This window comes from Heterodontus francisci, chromosome 23, assembly GCF_036365525.1.
Source record: "Heterodontus francisci isolate sHetFra1 chromosome 23, sHetFra1.hap1, whole genome shotgun sequence".
NCBI classification, from domain to species: Eukaryota; Metazoa; Chordata; class Chondrichthyes; order Heterodontiformes; family Heterodontidae; genus Heterodontus; species Heterodontus francisci.
Window position 1 is genome coordinate 15,948,609 of NC_090393.1, and position 21,922 is coordinate 15,970,530.

The 21,922-nt window shown below is 43.4% G+C and overlaps 1 protein-coding gene across 9 annotated transcripts in view; it reads right to left on the reverse strand.

Annotated features, from left to right (window-relative positions):
- The window catches only part of acacb (acetyl-CoA carboxylase beta), a 173,843-nt gene that overhangs the window by 22,584 nt on the left and 129,337 nt on the right, over window positions 1-21,922 (reverse strand). For 8 of the 9 annotated variants that reach the window (XM_068054741.1, XM_068054740.1, XM_068054735.1 and 5 more), the window contains 8 exons: window positions 21,621-21,836; window positions 14,697-14,852; window positions 13,585-13,788; window positions 12,565-12,720; window positions 11,024-11,146; window positions 10,157-10,426; window positions 7,180-7,277; window positions 1,377-1,497 (listed from right to left, as the gene is read on the reverse strand). In XM_068054741.1, the coding sequence (XP_067910842.1) occupies window positions 1,377-1,497; window positions 7,180-7,277; window positions 10,157-10,426; window positions 11,024-11,146; window positions 12,565-12,720; window positions 13,585-13,788; window positions 14,697-14,852; window positions 21,621-21,836 (1,344 nt within the window). Of the gene's footprint in view, window positions 1-1,376; window positions 1,498-7,179; window positions 7,278-10,156; window positions 10,427-11,023; window positions 11,147-12,564; window positions 12,721-13,584; window positions 13,789-14,696; window positions 14,853-21,620; window positions 21,837-21,922 lie in introns of those variants that run through there. The other variant, XM_068054743.1, reaches the window with a different exon arrangement.

The window sequence follows — 21,922 nt, forward strand, 5'->3', positions numbered from 1 at the left end:
TGCAAGCCTATCTCTACTTTTTGTTTAATGCTTGGGATTATTTACTGTTTCAGACACACATCTGTTAACTACAATTTTCTCTCAAATTTCTCTCCTGAAGACAGTCAAATTGCAAAGGTTTTGAAAGCATTTTTAACTCACCATTCTTTAGGTGTAAGCTAGATCATTTATTTCTAAACTAGGCTCCAAGAAGAGATCTCCTCCTCCACAGACAGCTGTCTCTAATGTGATCATTTTCTTAGGGAGTGATCTAATGCGGCATTTTTAGCACTAATTCTATTGTAAAATTTCTGCTCCATTTTCTTTCCTTTTGCTTGTGACCTATTGAGCACTTTAGGTTCCAAATCAACTCCATTACAAAGGGATGAGTACAAAAGTTCCTTTTGACTGGAAACACTGATATTTATTTTACTGTTTCAATGCTCATTTAGATAATAGAAAAAAGGTCTTGACGCTAATTTACTCAATTTCATGATAACTTTCTTTCTCTAAACATCTACTACTTATTCCACCCATTCCCATGATTGTAATCAAGCTTCCCACTCTGTAAGACTGTTGCAGTTTAAAAGAAAACAAGAGCTCGTGTCCCACTTAAAACAATGATTAATGACTACTTTCTCTCCATTGACCAGTGATGTCAGCCACACACCCACGTTAGCCCTGTGTTCCTCAAAAACATTACAGAACTGAAAAACATGTCACAGTACTCATCTCTCTCCCATACAGCACCAATATTGAACGCATGAACAGCCAGACCACATCATTTCATTCCCAGCAAAACCTCAACAGCTATAAGCCTCCAGACCACATAAATACTTTGCCATTTACAATTTTACTTTAAATTTACTTTTAACTAAACCTCCCTTTATTATTAAACAGAAAATTATATGAAGACCACCGTATACAGAATTCCATCCAATTCTCTGTTCATTAATTTGTCATTTCTATGTGTATGCAACTAAATTTATCTTACATTTTTAACCATTTATTTTATTCCCAAATGCAAAATTATCATAACTGTATCATCTTCCTATTTTTATAAAACATCAGATCCTCCAACTTCCTGTGAGTAATGTCATGGATGATCCAGTTTTAGTTTTTGATTAAGAAGAATGATCTGACCTCCACCCTAAAACTTACAATTATTTTTCAATCTTCAGTGTTTATTAATTAAGCAGTTGACTTGAGCCTGTGTTTACTTTGTGACATTAAAGTGACACAGCTCCACCTAAGCAGCAGAACACCACATTGTGTATTACATGGTATAACTCTGATCCTTATAAAACATTCCATCATCTGACTTACTGTGAGCAATGCCATAGAAGATCCACTGGTAAATGTATAATTGTGGAGGCACACAAGTCTGTCACACTTACCAGACTGATTGTGATGATCTCATTGTAAGCGAGGGAGGATTCTCCAGCAATGGTTCCAGCTCCACGCAGGTTCTCCACCCCCAAGCCTTCCTCCTTGCCAATAATGTCAGTTATAACATATCTAGAAAACCAAACCATAGTTAGAAAGGTCAAAGAGCCTTTCCTACACAACTAATTTTGTTGAATAGGCCACGAATGATGCTGCAAATGATGTTTGGAACAAGAACTGTAAAAGTTTATAACATTTTCACTACTAACTGTAGCTTCCATAAAAAAGATATTATTTAACTAAAGTATAGAGGTACAGTCTTTTCTGAAGGCCCAGCATAGCAAACTGCCTCTGCTTCCACATTGCATATAGAAGAGGATTGATGATTACCATCACAGTCCACTCATTAGTCTTAGAACATTTTTTGGGCCCACACTATGGGATGAATTTTGTTCTGCTCCTGACATCCGGCTCCATGCGGGGGGAGCCGGAAGATCGGAACGGCAGCGGCCCACCACGGAAATCAACACCGGGACTGCCAGATCCGATGCTCCCGGCGGTGGGGAAGCTCCGTGGTGGGCCCTCCGCTGCTCTGCGACGGAACTACAATTTAAATATTGAAATTAACGCTCTGCATTCATTTAAATTGAACTACTCACGATCTTACCTTCAGTTCTGAATCTTCAGTGCGACAGGCGGCACACCCGCACCATCACTTTCCAGTCCAGGGAAAGCTGGCGCCGCCGAGATGGGGAAGGGTGGGGTTGGGGGGGGTACCCAGCATCTGTAGAGTAGTAGGTGGGGGGACAGTGTGATCTCTGCAATTTTAGTGTAGTGGGGGGGCTGGGCAAACAATTATTCCCAGTGTAGTGGAGGGGGACGGGGGCAACTCTGCATTCCCTACGCACGTCAGGGAGCCCTTTAAAAATGGCACCAGCGCATGCGCAGAGACAGTTGACACCATTCACGTGTCGCTGAGGCTGCCTCCGCCACATGATTGGGGGAGGGCAGCCGCCCTGCATATTCTAATGAGTCACCGGGCTCAAGATTGTGGCGCATGGCAGCATGCAGCCCGCACATCCCGGCCATTATTTTTTACACCCGCCGGGAAAACAAAATGAAGCCCTATTAGATGAAGCACCACCACTCCTGCACTGATAAACTTACCTCCTCCCCCCCTCCCCACCAGTGTCGCGCCTCGTTTCCCCAGACCGGGATCTGAAGACATGGGAGTGCCATCTGCCACATGGAAGATCACAGCGGGGCCTCAAGATTGCAGGTGAGTATATTTAAAGCAGCGGTGAGGGGGCCACCACGGAGCCTTGCCTCCGCTGGGTGGATCGGGCTGGGCCCTGCTGGCGTCGAGGTCCGTGGCGGGCCTCATCCGGAGCCATCTTCAGGATCCCACCCCCACCACCACAGATCACGACGTCCAGGGCTGCTTAAAATCCAGCTCCCTGTGTCCATCAATATGCCTTTAGGCAAGTGTTGGTTCTTACTTGGATTCGATTCTTTTTTTATCTGAGAAAGTGACTTGCCTCCACTCATCATCTCTTCCAGATTGCTTGGCTGAGTTTGCAGTATTTTGTTTTGACAGGGTGGGGTAAATAACAGCTAGAACCCACATCCTACTCCACTGCACTCCATTTTAGTGCAACAAAGTGCCACATCACTGGCATGGAGCGGAAGGGCCTTCCAGGGCTTTCACTATAAAAATGTTTAAATAGAGTTACAGAAATTAAGTGATATTAAGCTCATCATATGCAGCATTAATTTCTCAAATGCAAAAACAGAAAATATTGGAATTACGCTTTTATAATGCTTCATGGTTCCCATAGGAAAGCATCCTTGCTCCTTATGATTTAAAGTGTGATCTATTGAACAAAGTAATTTCGGACAGTGAGCCCCGGGTCAACGATAGATAGAACAAAGAACAGTACAGCACAGGAACAGGCCATTCGGCCCTCCAAGCCTGCGCCGATCTTGATGCCTGCTGAAACTAAAACCTTCTGCACTTCCGGGGACCATATCCCTCTATTCCCATCCTATTCATGTATTTGTCTAGATGCCTCTTAAACGTCGCTATCGTACCTGCTTCCACCACCTCTCCCGGCAGCAAGTTCCAGGCACTTGCCACCCTCTGTGTAAAGAACTTGCCTCGCACATCCCCGCTAAACTTTGCCCCTCTCACCTTAAACCTATGTCCCCTAGTAACCAACTCCTCCGCCCTGGGAAAAAGCTTCTGACTATCCACTCTGTCCATGCCGCTCATATCTTTGTAAACCTTTATGATGTCGCCCCTCCACCTCCATCGTTCCAGTGAAAACAATGCAAGTGGGCGGCACAGTGGCGCAGTGGTTAGCACCGCAGCCTCACAGCTCCAGGGACCCGGGTTCGATTCCGGGTACTGCCTGTGTGGAGTTTGCAAGTTCTCCCTGTGTCTGCGTGGGTTTTCTCCAGGTGCTCTGGTTTCCTCCCACAAGCCAAAAGACTTGCAGGTTGATAGGTAAATTTGCCATTATAAATTGTCACTAGTATAGGTAGGTGGTAGGGAAATATAGGGATAGGTGGGGATGTTTGGTAGGAATATGGGATTAGTGCAGGATAAGTATAAATGGGTGGTTGATGTTCGGCACAGACTCGGTGGGCCGAAGGGCCTGTTTCAGTGCTGTATCTCTAATCTAATCTAAAGTTTATCCAACCTCTCCTCATAGCCTATGCCTTCCAGACCAGGCAACATCCTGGTAAACCTCTTCTGTACCCTCTCCAAAGCCTCCACGTCCTTCTTGTAGTGTGGCGACCAGAATTGCACACAATATTCTAAGTGTGGCCTAACTAAAGTTCTGTACAGCTGCAGCATGACTTGCCAATTTTTATACTCTATGCCCAACCGATGAAGGCAAGCATGCCGTATGCCTTCCTGACTACCTTATCCACCTGAGTTGCCACTTTCAGTGACCTGTGGACCTGTACGCTCAGATCTCACTGCCTGTCAATACTCCTAAGGGTTCTGCCATTTACTGTATACTTCCCACCTGCATTCGACCTTCCAAAATGCATTACCTCACATTTGTCCAGATTAAACTCCATCTGCCATTTCTCCGCCCAAGTCTCCAACCGATCTATATCCTGCTGTATCCTCTGACAATCCTCATCACTATCCGCAACTCCATCAACCTTTGTGTCGTCCGCAAACTTACTAATCAGACCAGCTACACTTTCCTCCAAATCATTTATATATACTACAAACAGCAAAGGTCCCAGCACTGATCCCTGCGGAACACCACCAGTCACATCCCTCCATTCAGCAAAGCACCCTTCCACTGCTACCCTCTGTCTCCTATGACAGAGCCAGTTCTGTATCCAGCTTGCCAGCTCACCTCTGATCCCATGTGACTTCACTTTTCTATTTATTGTTTCAGGATTTATGCATAGGATTTTAAACTATGCATCCAAAATCTGAGGACAAGTATTAGTCATGCCAGACACTTTTGTATCAGATGGTATTAGCAAAATAGGTTTATTCATGGATTCAGTCATTCACAGCACAGCAACAGCAAAATGTAGCCATTGCAAAAAAAACAGCTCAAATAATAATAATGTTGAACCAGTTCATTAAGGAATTATATAGGCAAGCATCTGGTTGAATTTCTTTGGATCGCTTTTCTTTGCAGTTTGCAAGATGTTAGTCTCTCAATAGCTTAGTAGCACCCTAGTCTTATTCAAAATCTTACAGCTATTTTTATCTATGGCATTTGCATCTGGCCTCTGTATCCCTTGTGCTTCAATCAAAATTGTAATTAGCTAGAATATGACACGTGTCAGAAACTTTATACTTCTCACACTTCTTCTACAGTATCTTCCTTTCCATTGAGGTCTGCAGTGTGCATCAGAACTGGCAAAGGTTAGAAATGTAATAGGTTTTAAGCAAATAAAGCAGGGGGTGGGGCAAGAGATGGCAAAAGGGAAGGTGTTGATAGGACAGGATTACAGAGAATAACTGACCAGAAGGTCATGGAGCAAAGGCAAACGGTATGTTAATGGTGTGTTGAAAGACAAAGCATTAGTGCAAAGAGAGTGTTAATGGACAGAAAAATGAACAGCCCTGGTCTAAAGCACAAACATGAAAATAACAGTGGGCAGGCACATGGTAAGAAAAATGAATGATGAAACAAACCAAAATAAAAAGAAAAAAAAACTGAAAATAAAAAGTGGGGGTCTGTCATGGTCTGAAATTATTGAACTCAATGTTCAGTCCGGCAGGCTGTAGCGTGCCTAATCGGTAAATGAGATGCTGTTCCTCGAGCTTGCGTTGATATTCACTGGAACACTGCAGCAAGTCCAGGACAGAGATGTGGGCATGAGAGCAGGGATGGGTGTTGAAATGGCCAGCAACCGGAAGCTCGGAGTCTTCCACTCCCTTTGGAATGCTGACGGGAAGGGAGTGGAAGATGCGTTTGGTCATGGCATCACGCTGGACATGGCGGAAATGGCAGGGGATGATCCTTTGGATGTGGAGGCTGGTCGGGTGGAAAGTGAGGACAAGGGGAACCCTGTCCCAGTTCTGGGAAGGAGGGGAAGGGGTGAGAGTAGGGGTGCGGGAAATGGGCCGGACACAGTCGAGGGCCTGTCAACCACAGTTGGGGGGAGTCCTCAGTTGAGGAAAAGGGAAGACATATCAGAAGCGCTGTCGTGGAAGGTAGCATCATCAAAGCAGATGTGTTGGAAACAGAGAAACTGGGAGAATAGAATGGAGTCCTTACTGGAGGCAGGGTGTGAAGAAGTGTAGTCGAGGTAGCTGTGTGAGTCGTTGGGCTTATAATGAATATTAGCAGACAGCCTATCCCCAGAGATGGAGACAGAGAAGTCGAGGAAGGGGCGGGAAGTGTCGGAGATGGACTATGTAAAGGTAAGAGAATGTTGGAAATTGGAAGCAAAGTTGATAAAGTTTCCTCGTTCGGGGCAGGAGCAGGAAACGGAACCGATACAGTCATCAATGTACTGGAAAAAGAGTTGGGGGAGGGAGCCTGTTTAGGACTGGAACAAGGAATGTTCGACATATCCCACAAAAAGACAGGCATAACTAGGACCCATGCGGGTACCCATAGCGACCCATTTTACTTGAAGGAAGGGTGTGGAGTTGAAGGAGAAGTTGTTCAATGTGAGAACAAGTTCAGCCAAGCGGAGGAGGGTGGTGGTGGATGGGGACTGGTTGGGCAGTCCCCATCCACTGATGCAAGGAAGAAGCGACATGTCCTCAAACCATTCTGGTAGTGAATGGAGGTGTAGAGAGATTGGACGTCCATAGTGAAGAGGAGGCGGTTGGGGCCAGGAAACAGGAAACGGCATCAGAAGAGTCACGGATGTAGGTGGGAAGAGACTGGACCGGACAGAAAAGATAGAGTAAACATAGAGAAGATATTCTCTATCAAATCCTTTTGTAATTTTCAAGGCCTCTATGATGCCCAAACAAACATTTGTCCTAAGTAGATAATAAGGTTTATTAATTGGCTGATGATGCACATTGTGTGTTTCCAGCATGTGAGTCAATATTTTGCTCCAAGTCAGTTAGCAATCAGTAGCTTGACTGGCTTGTTTCTGATGTGCTTCAGGCAGGAATAGAGACACACAGCTAATTTCCTCGCATGCAGTTGTTTTGAGAATGGTGCCACTAGTGAAAGAAACTTTTAAAAGCTACATAACCAAGAACACTATCAAACCTATGCTCCACTTTTATCGCACTCTTCATCAGACATTTCAGATGCTGACTATAGTAATTTTAGATTTCCAAATTTGGCTGCTTGTGATACCCACCTGTACTCTCCATTCTCCTCCACGTGTTCACAGTGCACAGAATTAAAGGGGCTAATTCTGGTGTAGTCCTGAGGTGTCAAATACAGGTACCTGAAGCCCTGACAAATAAAATGGATATTAGGAAAAAAAAATTAACAAGTATCAATCCAGATTGGTCTATTTATATTTCAAAACTATAGAGTTAAAAGCCACAGATGAACCTATAATGAAATTATATTCTTGATCAGTTGAAGAATGGTCCTAATTGACAAAGCATATGCACCAAGTGATGCGATTTGCATTCTGAGGATAAAATGAGATTTATTTCAATTGTTCTGGCAGAAATACTGTACTGGAATATTACAAGCGTCACTTCCAAAATGGTAAAAGCTTCCTTCTATTACACTGTGTGCCCTGTCAGTGCCTATGGAGGTGTTGCACACCTCTTTAGTAAAACCACTTTCACTTACATGGCACTAATAGAATTAGTTGGACCTGTTTCTGGTTGTGCCAGACATCCTCTCTTACAAAAGGTAAGCACTCATGGAATTCAGAGCCAGAATGATCTGGACTAGTTTTGATGGCCCAGTGGGTCAGAGAGGAACCTTCCAGAATGTCCCTCCCCACAAATTGGCGTGGGTTTTTTCCCCATTTTTTCGCCTCTCCCAGGAGATCACATGGTTTTGAGCGGAGTGGGGAGTGCATACATGGTGATACATTAGGTATCAAAATTGCGTGGGACAGGCAGGATGTCTGTGAAGACAGACACAAAGTATTTGTTCAACGTCTCTGCCATTTTTTCATTCTCCAGAATAATTTCTCCTGTCTCTGCATCTCTAAGGGACCAACATTTACTTTAGCCACTCCATTTTACATACTTGTAATGCTCTTACAATCTGTTTTTATATTCCTGGCTAGTTTCCTCATATATTCTGTTTTTCCCTTTTTGTCATAGTTTTGGTCGCCCTTTGCTGGTTTCTAGATCACTCCCAATCCTCAGACTTACTATTATTCTTTGCAACATAATAAGTCTTTTTTTAATCTGATGCTATCCTTAACTTCCCTAGTAAGCCATGGATGGATCTTTCTTGCTGAGTTATTGCTTTTTAATGGAATGTATATTTGTTGAACATTTTGAATTGTTTCTTTAAATGTTTTACACTCTTTATTTACTGCCATACATTTAGGCTATTTACTCAATCAAACTTGGCCAGCTCTCCTCTCATACCTATGTAATTAGCTTTGTTTAAGTTTAAGATTCTAGTTTGGGACTGGAGTCTGTCGCTTTCAAACCTAATATGGAATTCAATTGTATTATGATCCCAGATTTTCCCAGAGGATCGTTTACTATGAGATTACTAATTAATCCTGCCTCATTTCACTAGATCTAAGATAGCTTTATCCATGGCTGGAAATTTACTCCCCCCCCCCCCACCCCCACTTGGGAACAGGCTGGAGGCAGGGGTGGAGTGCGTAAAATTGAGTGGGAGGCGGGGGGTGCCGTTCCCGACACCTTCCCACCCCCGGCCGTATATTTTGAGCAGCGGGGATGGTGACAAACGGCCTGCCCGTCTCAGGCCAATTAAGGCTCTTAAGTGGCCAATTATGTTCCACTTAAGGGCTTCCTCCCATCACTGCTGGTATTTTACCAGTGGCAGCCAGGAACTCCAGCACCTGAGGAGGCCGCCTGGCAACACCAGGCGAGCCTGGCAAGGCGGGGGGAATTGGTCAAGAGGGCGGCAGGAGGTGCTCCAGCGGGGATGGCTTGTGCTGCTGGGGGTGCCCTCCGTGGGGAACAGGCTGCGCTATCAGGAGGGACCACCACCCCCAGGCCCACAAAGAGACCGCCTGCACCTCTTCTGACCAAGATCTTTTCACACTGCTGTCCTTGTGTCACCCTTTACTATTAGGGCTACTCCTCCTTTTCCATTCTGTCTCTTTTTTTCAAAATATTGTGTACCCTGGAATATTTAATTCCCAACCATGGTCACCTTGTAACCATGTCTCTGAAATGGCAATTAGATCTAAATCGGTTATCTCTATTTGTGCCACTAGATCATCTATCTAATGATGGATGCTTCCTGCATTCAGATAAAGAGCCTTTTTTTTACTACTATTATTTGCTGAGGCATTATTACCATTAAACTCTCTGTCGCTTCCGGTTCCACTCTGCTTGCCTTTACACAAATCACCACACTACTCTATTGCCTCGCCTTCTCTTTAAATTTCTAGATCTCTTTGCACTTGACCACTCGACCCTACATCTCCTTATAGTTTAAAGTCCTATTCACAGCCCAGTTTATACTATTCGCCAGTACGCTGAACCAAGACCATCTCAATGGAACAGCTCCTTCCTTCCCCAGAACTGCTGCCAGTGCCCCAGGTGTCAGAACCTCTTCTTCCGACACCACTCTTTGAGCCACACATTTAATTCTCTAATCTGCTGGACCCTATTCCAATTGCAGCACGGTTCAGGTAACAATGCAGAGATTATCATCTTTGAGGTTCTGTATTTTAATTTGGAGCCTAATTCCTCAGACTCTTTCAGCAGAACATCATTCCCAATTCTACCTGTCATTGCTTCCTACATGGACCACGGCAACTGCATCCTCCCTCTCTCACTCTAAGTTCGTTTCCAGACATGAAGGGATGTCTTTAATCCTGGCACTGGGCAAACAACGCAACCACTGGAACTCCTGGTCGGGGTTGCAGAGAACAATATCTATCTCCCTGACTATACTGTTCACAATCACTACCACATTCCTTTTCATTCCCCCCATTTGAATGTCTTCCTGGTACCATGGTAAAGTTGCTCATGCACCCAGCAGTCCTTGTTTTCATCCACACAGGTAGCAATTACCTTGTATCTGCTGGTCAAAGTCAAGAGTCGAGGGTCCTCCATCAATGCATCACTAATGGAAGAATTAGGGACCCACATCCACAGTGAACTGGAATTGAGCAAGTATTAAGGCCAAGGGAGAAGCAGAAAAAGATTTACCTTGTATAGATCATCTGGATCTTCCCAGGCCACCTGGAACATGTGCCTTATCTCTTCAGCAAGCCCAATCCTGGCACCACTGTTAGCTGCTAGATAGATTCTCGGAATGCCTTCTGCTCTGGCTAGTTGAGAGGCCCGCAGGAACAGCAAATCCTCCTCAGGGCCAAATGAGCCAATTTTATAAGTGAGGTCATTACAAATGACAACAATATCACGTCCTTCAGGATATTCTGGAGTTTTTAAGTTCATTTTCCAGGCCACCATTCCTACCTGAGGGCAAGTCCAACACAACCATATTTAGTATGTGGAGGTATGCAACTGTGACTGATTGAAGATATATGATATATAGACATCACACTATCCTTACCAAAAGGCTTAGATATCAGGAAATAGGACAACAAACAGCTAAAAGTTGCCCCGGACATTATCAATAGTCATAACTGTACACAACATGAAAGTGACCTGCGAGAATAGAGTAATGAATCTAACAATAATATTTTTGAAGAGAACTAGAACTGTTCAAAAATATTAAAAGTGTAGTAATCTCAGCCAGAAATTCTTCAAGGAAATTGGTATCAGATTCTAAGCCCATTTTTATGAGCGAAAGGCATCTGTTATTCATCTCAACTCCTCCATGTGGTAGGGAGTTCCACATTTGAAACACTCTGAGTATGGAAGTTTCTCCTGAATTTCCTTTTGGATTTATTAGTGAATATCTTAATTTATGGTCCCTACTTTCATAGCAAAAAAATCTGGTCCACAGATGCGCACATGCCTTACCAGTGAAGTCAGCATACATGTTGCATGTTGCAGGCCCTTCACCCAGGTTGCTCAATAAAACAGAAAAAAAAAGTGAACTGTACATACCTCATTACCTCCAGGAATCCTGTTCATATGCACGAGGTGACCCTGAGAGTCCAGCACAAGTTCTGTGCACAGGAATGGTTCCTCAGGATACTTCACATCAGGTCCCCACAGCTTAAAGAGAGCCTGGAACACAAAAGGAAAAGAAAGGTAGAAACCGTTCAGATTAATTCTTTTATCAGAATTGTTGATACACAGAAGAACAAAGCTACATATCATGTTAAATAACCTCTGATCAAGGTTTAGTAAGTGTGTCAGTGTTGCTTATCAGATGTAGTGCATACATGTAAAAGTGGCCAATGAAAGTTCTTCAAACAGCTTAATGGGTAAACACAACATGTGCTATGGTATTGAGTTATATAGACCAAGAAGATCTCTCATCTGTGCTGAACTAGCTGACCTCAACTGAGAGAACACAATTGTCTTCAGTAGCTTGGAAAAGATGGGATTATCTAGCTTTCTCATTCCCCATCCTCATTCAGAAAGTGCTGCTGAAAAGTGGATATTGAGTGAGGACATGCTGTATTTGCCTGTGGTGACGATCAATGTGCCAGGAGGCAGCCAGTGGCCATGTAATTGTGCTCCATCTAAAGAGAGGGAGCAAATATTAGGAAGAAAGTGGAGACTGATGCAAATACTATCCAGAAAATGCTTGCTATTTACGTAACTGGTTTATCTCTATGGGATGTTTGAGGGAGCAACATCAGTTCATGGTTGAGGCAGGTGGAGGGTGGGGACAATCATTTCTCTAGTTTGTAATATACACAGATAGGAGTTAAGACATGCTGTACAAAGCCATACTGTGCCAGATGCAAGGGAACAACATTTTTTAAAAATCTTGTATGTGTTGCGGAATTATGAGGGTTTAAGTTATTTAGACACACGTTCTACATTTGGAAGGCAGCACCGCGGAGCAGGATCCAATGATGTGAAGAATGTATTACTTCAAATCATCTGGTGACTTTCTACATGTGATTAAAAAGGATTCTATTTACAGGTAAGTTAACAAGCAAATGTGCACCTCATTACCCTACACTATGACTGAATAGCCTCCTGTAACATAACTCAAACATGAATATGGGCTGGATTTTACCGGGCCCCTGACGCGGGCTCCATGGCAGAGCGGGGTGGGTGGGGGGAGGGAGCGCGCAAGGTGGTTCTGGATGAGGCCCACCATGGAGCTCGACGCCGGGAAGGCCTGGCCTGATCCTCCCGGGGGCAGCGAGACTCCAATGCGGCCTCCCCCCGCTGCTGGGGGACGGGACCTGCATCTACATAATTAAATCAATAAAATTAATACACTAACATAAACCTATCTTCAATCTTCCGAGCCTGCCACGATTTTCAGTGTGGCGGCCAGCACTCCCGCACCTTCACTTCCCCATCTGGGGAAAGCAGGCGTGACGCTGGTTGGGCGGGGGGGTGTGGAGAAGAGTAAAGATTTTTAGTATGTGGAGGGGGGTGGGGGAGAAACGGGGTCAAAAAGGATTCAACAAATTTGAGAAGGGGAAATTGCTAACGGAAGATGAAAAAAACAATCTTACCTGTTGAAACATTGCAGGAAAGTCATATACATAGGTCGTTCCTAAGGACTGTGCCTGGAATCGCTTTGCCTGGAGTAGGTCTTTGGTGACATAAGGTGTGTTCAATAGCATTCCATGGAGAGGCCCCTGCTTATCTCCATATGAAATGAACATGATCTAAATAGAAGTACAGAAAGCAAATTTCAAGTGTTACTATTTCTCAAAGGGAAATTCATCAGAATTAGCGTGCAATCCAGTGATCAAAGCACCCCAGGAATCTAGGTGGAGTTTATGTAGCTATACATGGGGCTTGAAGGAGCGAGTCACTGTAAAACTAATAGGGGAAAAAAAACTGGTTACAAACAATTGACATAAATAGACAACAAAGTTATTATAATTTTAACTTGGCCATAACTCTAAAGGAATTCTGCACGAAAGCAACATTCCTGGGCTTCACTATCTCTGGGGCTTTCCATTGACAACTATGATGACTCATACATCTACCTTGATTATGTTTCTTCCCACCCAGCTTCCTGTTAAAGGGCTTCATTCACTTATCTCAATCTGTCTATTGCCGTTTCATTTATTTTGATGATGCCACCTTCCACACAAGGGCTTCCAAAATATCTTCCATTTACTAAGCAAAGGATTCCCCTCCACCATGTTAGACAATACATTAAATTAGGTCCATCCCATTTCCCATGCTTCTACCCTCACCCCTTCCCTCTCTCTCAAGCATGGTAGGATTCCCACCTTCCAGCCACCAGACTCTGCATTCAACAGATCATCTTCCATCATTTCCACCACCTCCAACATTGGCATGAGACAAAAGAAAGCATAATGAAAGAAATTAAAGCCATTAGGAAACATAGGGAATGTTTGAATAGCTGAAGGAGCTTAGAGACGGAAATATTAAAATCAACATTAAAGTGAAGGAGCTGCAAAGGTGCAAAAGATGAAAGGTATACATCTGAAATATTTACTCCTCTGTTCCTTCTGCAGAGATAGCCTGATCTACAGAGGGCTTCAGCAAGCATATACCTGTCCAGTTCTGGCATTTGCCACCTCCTTGTACAGGCTCATATCCAAGTAATATCCAGATTCATTGGTGAGGAGCAAACGGATTGGGATTGCCTTTCCTGTGGGAGTTAAACGGATATTTATTTTGAGCTCTGCCTGCAGGACCCTAAGTTTCCACAGTCTGCTCCCGTATCTCATCACCATGTCATGGACGGACTTCTCAATCTGAAAATAAACATTGATAAAAAATATATAAATGTCAAATCTACGCAGTAAAAAGGCACAGATTTTGTAGTGGGGAGACGAGTCACACATCCTTTTAATTGCAACAATGGCACTTACAAGGGAAGCAATGATTTGCTTTAATGGTTTGGTAAATACTTTTGAATAATGACCTACATATTCAAGAAAGAAAAACAGAACAGTATTGTGCTGACAACAACGCTTAACTCACAGAAATTATGACCCCAATAAGTTTATGTTGTGATGTGCATTGCCTCAGGGAAACAAATATGAATTGTGTTCCTCAACCAACAAGTAAACACTCCAATAACTTATACAATATAGGTTGATGATGGGTGTGAGTCCTTTACACAAGCTCAGAATATTGACGAATGCAGAGATCATCTAACAAGATAGGGGCAGTGATCACAATACTTAGTCCCATGAGCAGGAGTGCAGTGGACAACTGACATTCCAACTGCAAACCATAGCAAAAGAAAGCTAATTTGGACAGCCCTTCATTATAATAAAATTAACCCTGATGTTCTGTCACTAGAGGCCACCAATACTTTATGCAAATGAATATAGCATAATTTTTGCATTAACCTTGGATTAAAAGTGAAAGCAAATTCTAGGAGGTAGGTACTGTGAATTTGAAGTAGCTACTTCTTTGACTAGTTTTAAACCATTCCTCTGCAGCTCCTGTAGGAGTTTGCCATTTTATACACAGGTCATGCATTAGTGATGTATACAATGGGAATTCCCCACTGTAAGTAAAAAGTAAGCTACTTGCATGCTAAAAACATTTTTCTTTGGTTTTAATGACAGTAAGTGAAAGGATGAGCAATTAAGAGATTAACATTCTTCAGCTAATAATTCAGACAATCACAAGAAATCTGCACTGTTCAAACCTTGGACGGGTCCATTATCACAGTTGGCACAAAGTTGAGGAAGATATGATTGCAGTCAGTGCGTACAGTCTGTTTGTTAAAAGCCACCTCCAGTTCATCCATGGCCTCAAGCAGCAGTCGTTCCCCCTCATTTTGCAGATATTCAAAAGAGGCTTCCTACAAAATGTAGAGCACACAAGATTGAAATCGAATAAATGGAGATTTGGAATAGTTTCTTTAATTTTGTTGTATTTTTTGAGGATCAGAATCTCCTTATTTTTACTCCTAATTCACCACTTGACAACTGCTCTGAGGCCTCTAAAAGTAGTAATCTAAGCTCATCTCAAAGAAGTGGGGTCTTGTCATGACTTTCTCTTCCCTGGCCAAAATGCTCCCTTGAGAGGGAGTTTTAAAAGTTTCTGATATTTCACCTAAGGAAAGTTCTTCCCAATTCATATACCTAAAGAATACTTTCTATTGGGTCCCCTAATGAATAATAATAATGAAGGAGAGGTCAGTGTTATCACTTCCATCCAGTTTTCACTTTGAAGAGTGACGCCTTGAATGCAAATTAGATAAACTAGGGATAGTATGCAAGGGAAAGAATACCTCTAGCCTAAAATTTACTGTAAGGATTCACTCTCATTCCAATGTTAATTTTGCTTCACAATATTAAGCCCAGTGTAACCTAATATTGCATGATTCCATTTCCCCTTCCACCTTTCTCACAGAAGACTTTCCACACTATCTCCATATCCCTTAGTATCCAAAAATCCAACAATTTCGGTCTTGAATGTTTTCAACAGCTGAGTATCCACAGCTCTCTGGGGTAGAGAATTCCAAAGATCCAGAATCCTTTGAGTGAAGAAATTTCTCTTCATCTCAGTCATAAATGGCCGACCCCTTATTCTGAGCTTGTGACTCCCAGTTCTAGACTCTCCAGCCAAGGGAACAACCTCCCAGTATCTATTAGCTTAAATATATGTTTTTAGAAATTCCACACATAAAGCAATGAAGCTTTGCTACCTGGGAATGGCTATAAAGGGAAATGATAAAATACTCCGGAGGACACCATTGTTCATGCGATGGGAAGTGTTGGCAACAATCCAAGGCTATAAGAACATAGGAAATAGGAGCAGGAGTAGGCCATTCGCCCCTCAAGTCAGCCCCACCATTCAATAAGATCATGGCTGATTTGTCCCAGGCCTCAAACTCCTCTTTCAGGCTTGTTCCGCCTAACCCTCGACTCCCCGAGATTTCAAAAATCTATCTACCTCCTCCTTAAATACATTTAGTGACCTAGCCTCCACAACTCTCTGAGGCAGAGAATTCCAGAGATTCACCACCCTCTGAGAGAAGAAATTCCTTCATATCTCAGTTTTAAATGTGTGCCCCCTTATTCTGTAATTATGCCCCCTAGTTCGAGATTCCCCCCACTAGTGGAAACATCTTCTCAACATCTATCCTGTCAAGCCCTCTTAAAATCTTATATGTTTCTACAAGATCACCTCTCATTCTTCTAAACTCCAAAGAATAAAAGCCTAACCTGTTTAGCCGTTCTTGATAAGACAACCTCTTCATCCCAGAAATCAGCCTAGTGAACCTTTTCTGAACTGCCTCCAATGCTAGTATATCCTTCTTTAAATACGGGGACCAAAACTGTATGCAGTACTCAAGGTGTGGCCTCACCAACACCCTGTACAGTTGTAACAAGACTTCCCTATTTTTAAACTCTAGCCCCCTAGCAATAAAGGCCAAAATTCCATTTGCCTTCCTAATTACTTGCTGTATCTGCATGCTAACCTTTTGGGTTTCATGCACAAGAACACCCAGATCCCTCTGTACTGCAGTATTTTGCAGTCTTTCTCCATTTAAATAATAATCTGCCTTTTAATTCTTCCTACCAAAGTGGATTACCTCACACTTTCCCACATTGAACACCATCTGCCAAGTTTTTGCCCACTCACTTAACTTATCTATATCCCTCTGCAGATTCTTTGTGTCCTCATCACAACATGCCTTCCCACCTATTTTTGTATCATCAGCAAATTTGGATATACTACACTCTGTCCCTTCCTCTAAGTCGTTAATATAGATAGTAAATAGTTGAGGCCCTAGGACCGACCCTTGTGGCACCCCACTAGTTACGGCTTTCCAACCTGAAAAAGATCCACTGATCCCGACTCTCTGCCTTCTGTGTGTTAGGCAATCTTCAATCCATGCCAACACATTACCCCCAATACCCTGAGCTCTTATTTTGTGCAATAACCTTTTATATGGCACCTTATCAAACGCCTTCTGAAAATCCCAAAACACTATATCTACTGGCTCCCCTCTATCCACTCTGCTTGTTATATCCTCTAAGAACTCTTAATAAATTTGTCAAACATGATTTCCCTTTCATAAAACCATCTTGACACTGTTTGATTGCATTATGTTTTTCTAAATGTCCTGCTATTTCTTCCTTAATTGGACTCTAACATTTTCCCAATGACTGATGTTAAGCTAACTAGAACAACAAAGAACAGTACAGCACAGGAACAGGCCATTCGGCCCTCCAAGCCTGCGCCGATCTTGATGCCTGCCGAAACTAACAGCTTCTGCACTTCCGGGGCCCATATCCCTCTATTCCCTTCCTATTCGTATATTTGTCAAGATGTCTCTTAAACGTCGCTATCGTATCTGCTTCCACCACCTCCCCTGGCAGCAAGTTCCAGGCACTCACCACCCTCTGTGTAAAAAAACTTGCCTCGCACATCCCCTCTAGACTTTGCCCCTCGCACCTTAAACCTATGTCCCCTAGTAACTGACTCTTCCACCCTGGGAAAAAGCTTCTGACTATCCACTCCGTCCATGCCGCTCATAACTTTATAAACCTCTATCATGTCACCCCTCCACCTCCGTCGTTCCAGTGAAAACAATCTAAGTTTATCCAATCTCTCCTCATAGCTAATGCCCTCCAGACCAGGCAACATCCTGGTAAACCTCCTCTGTACCCTCTCCAAAGCCTCCACGTCCTTCTGGTAGTGTGGCGACCAGAACTGCACGCAATATTCTAAGTGTGGCCTAACTAAGGTTCTGTACAGCTGCAATACGACTTGCCAATTTTTATACTCTATGCCCCGACCGATGAAGGCAAGCATGCCGTATGCCTTCTTGACTACCTTATCCACCTGCGTTGCCACTTTCAGTGACCTGTGGACCTGTACGCCCAGATCTCTCTGCCTGTCAATACTCCTAAGGGTTCTGCCATTTACTGTATACTTCCCACCTGCATTAGACCTTCCAAAATGCATTACCTCACATTTGTCCAGATTAAACTCCATCTGCCATTTCTCCGCCCAAGTCTCCAACCGATCTATATCCTGCTGTATCCTCTGACAATCCTCATCATTATCCGCAACTCCACCAACCTTTGTGTCGTCCGCAAACTTACTAATCAGACCAGCTACATTTTCCTCCAACTCATTTATATATACTACAAACAGCAAAGGTCCCAGCACTGATCCCTGCGGAACACCACTAGTCACATCCCTCCATTCAGAAAAACACCCATCCACTGTTACCCTCTGTCTTCTATGACGGAGCCAGTTCTGTATCCATCTTGCCAGCTCACCTCTGATCCCGTGTGACTTCACCTTTTGCACCAGTCTGCCATGCGGGACCTTGTCAAAGGCTTTACTAAAATCCATATAGACACCATCCACCACCCTTCCCTCATCAATCATCTTCGTCACTTCCTCAAAAAACTCAATCAAATTAGTAAGACACGACCTCCCCTTCACAAAACCATGCTGTCTCTCGCTAATAAGTCTGTTTGTTTCCAAATGGGAGTAAATCCTGTCCCGAAGAATCCTCTCTAATAGTTTCCCTACCACTGACGTAAGGTCCACCGGCCTATAATTTCCTGGATTATCCTTACCACCCTTCTTAAACAAAGGAACAACACTGGCTATTCTCCAGTCCTCTGGGACCTCACCTGTAGCCAATGAGGATGCAAAGATTTCTGTCAAGGCCCCAGCAATTTCTTCCCTTGCCTCCCTCAGTATTCTAGGGTAGATCCCATCAGGCCCTGGGGACTTATCTACCTTAATGCTTTGCAAGACACCCAACACCTCCTCCTTTTTGATAATGAGATGACTGAGACTATCTGCACTCCCTTCCCTAGGCTCATCATCCACCAAGTCCTTCTCCTTGGTGAATACTGATGCAAAGTACTCATTTAGCACCTCACCCATTTCCTCTGGCTCCACGCACAGATTCCCATCTCTGTCCTTGAGTGGGCCAACCCTTTCCCTGGTTACCCTCTTGCTCTTTATATATGTATAAAAGCCTTGGGATTTTCCTTAATCCTGTTTGCCAATGACTTTTCATGACCCCTTTTAGCCCTCCTAACTCCTTGCTTAAGTTCCTTCCTACTGTCTTTATATTCCTCAAGTGCTTCATTTGTTCCTAGCCTTCCAGCCCTTACAAATGCTTCCTTTTTCTGGTCAATAGTTTCCTGCTGTCTCCCTCCTTTCTTGAATAGGGGTGTCACATTAGCGGTTTTCCAATCCTACTGGAATCCAGTGAGATTTGGTATATTATGACCAATGCCTCCACTACCTCTGCAGCCACTTCTTTTAAAACCCTTGGATGCAGGCCATCAGGTCCTGGTGACATGTCTGCCTTTAGTCCCATCAGTTTGTCCAGCACCTTTTTCCTCGTAATAGAGATTGTTACAAGTTCCTCCCTCCCATTTACACCTTGCTCATCTATTACTGTTGGGATGTTTATAGTGTCCTCCACCGTTAAGACCGATGCAAAATATTGGTTTAAATTATCTGCCATTTCCCTGTTCCCTGTTATTAATTCCCCAGTCTCATCCTCGAAGGGTCTCGCACTTACTTTAGCTACTCTCTTCCTTTTAATATACCCGTAGAAGCTCTTACTGTTTGTTTTTATATTTCTTGCCAATTTACTCTCAATCAATTTTCTCCCTCTATTAGTTTTTTAGTCATCCGCTGCTGGTTTCTAAAAAATTCCCAATCCTCTGGCCTACCACTTGTTTTCGCCGCATTGTATGCCTTTGTTTTTGATTTGATACTCTCCTTAACTTCCTTTGTTATCCACGGGTGGTTCATCGTTCTCTTCGAGTCCTTCCTTCTGACTGGAATAAATGTGTTATGAAATATCTGCTTAAAAGTCTGCCACTGCTCATCTATTGACTTCCCCTGTAGTCTATCTTCCCAGCCCGCTTTAGACAACTCTTTCTTCATACCTCTGTAATTGCCCTTGTTTAAGCTGAAGACACTGGTTTGAGACCCGAGTTGCTCACCCTCAAACTGAATTTGAAATTCTACCATATTATGATCGCTTCCCCCCAAAGGATCCTTAACTACAAGATCCCTTATTAATCCTACCTCATTACACAACACCAAATCTAAAATAGCCTGTTCCCAGGTAGGTTCTGCAATGTATTGCTCTAAGCAACAATCCCTGAGGCACTCTACAAATTCGTCTTCCATGCTACCCTTGCCAATTTGATTTGTCCAGTCTATGTGCAGATTAGAATCACCCACGATAATTGCAGTGCCCTTCTTACACGCCTCCATTATTTACTGATTACTATCTTGTCCTACAGAGAGGCTGCTCTTCGGGGGCCTATAGACCACTCCCACCCGTGATTTCTTTCCCTTGCTATTCCTTATTTCCACCCAAACTGATTCTACATCACGATCTATTGCACCTATATCATTACTCACAACTGCACTTTATTAACAAAGCTACCCCACCTCCATTTCCTTTCTGCCTATTCTTCCGGAACATCAAATATCATTGAACATTAAGATTCCAGTCCTGGTCATCCTGCAACCATGTCTCAGTGATAGCTATCAAATCATATTCATTTATTTCTATCTGTGCCGTCATCTCATCTATCTTGTTAGAAATGCTACGTACATTCAGATAAAGAGCCTTAAGCTTTGACTTTTTACCATTTTTACTTACTCTGGTTCTAATTTCTGCTGTACTCATGCTTATATTCTCTGTCCCTTCCTGTCACTCTCTGATTAATGTAAGTTCCTGCACTACCCTGCACCTCTGCTCTCTCGTTACTTTTCGACTTTTTAAACTTCCTTTCAATTGAACCCTCCCCCCTACTATTTAGTTTAAAGCCTTATCTACAACCCTAGTTATACGATTCGACAGGACACTGGTCCCAGCATGGTTCAAGTGAAGCCCATCCCAACGGAACAGCTCTCTCTTTCCCCAGTACTGGTGCCAGTGTCCCATGAATCGGAACCCATTTCTCCTACACCAATCTTTGAGCCACACATTTACCTCTCTAATCTTATTTACCCTCTGCCAATTTGCACGTGGCTCAGGTAGTAATCCGGAGATTACCACCTTTGTGGTTCTGCTTTTTAATTTGGCCCCGAGCTGGGCATAGTCCCTCAGCAGAACCTCTTTCCTAGTCCTACCTATGTCGTTGGTACCTACGTGGACCATGACAACTGGATCTTTTCCCTCCCACTCCAAGTTCCTCTGCAGCCCAGAAGAGATGTCCTTAACCTTGGCACCAGGTAGGCAACAGAGCCTTCAACAATGAAGATGAGAGAATGGTTTAATATTTTTAGTTTTTCTGATGGTTTTTGGAAATCAGAGAGTGCATATACAAAACTTTCTCGCAGGGGATTAAATAGCTGAGGTAGAGTTCATGATAGGGTAGATTCTCCACATGGTCTTTGGAGGCAGCAAGTCAGATGGATCAAACAGCCTATTCTTATTTATGTTGCAATCACCTTCTTCCTCTTACCCCAAAATATGGCTGGGTTGGATTCAATTTGTGGTGCGAACAGTCCATCATGCTAGGTGTCAAAACAGTACTAGGGCTGAACCAAACTATGTGCTTAGTTGCAATCAAAAAGTTGGACGTAAATGTTCCATACTGCTCAGGACCCTCACCTTAGTGATGAGGTCAGGATGTCGTACTATTGCTCGGACAAAGAATCTATAGTCAGTGACCTCTGCTCCCTTCTTCACCTTGGCAGCACCTAGGTACAGGTGCATCTTGTGATTACCGCAGGGAACAGCAGTGAGGTCAAAGTTTCGCATTCGGTTGAATTCTAGCTGGAAGGCCAGTGCCGGGTCCAAATGTCGATAAATACGATCCTCTGCAAACTAGATAATGAGATTTTAAAGCAAAAACACATCATACACTTATAAATGTAAATGGAATAACTTCTCCCCATCGGCCCCGCACCTTT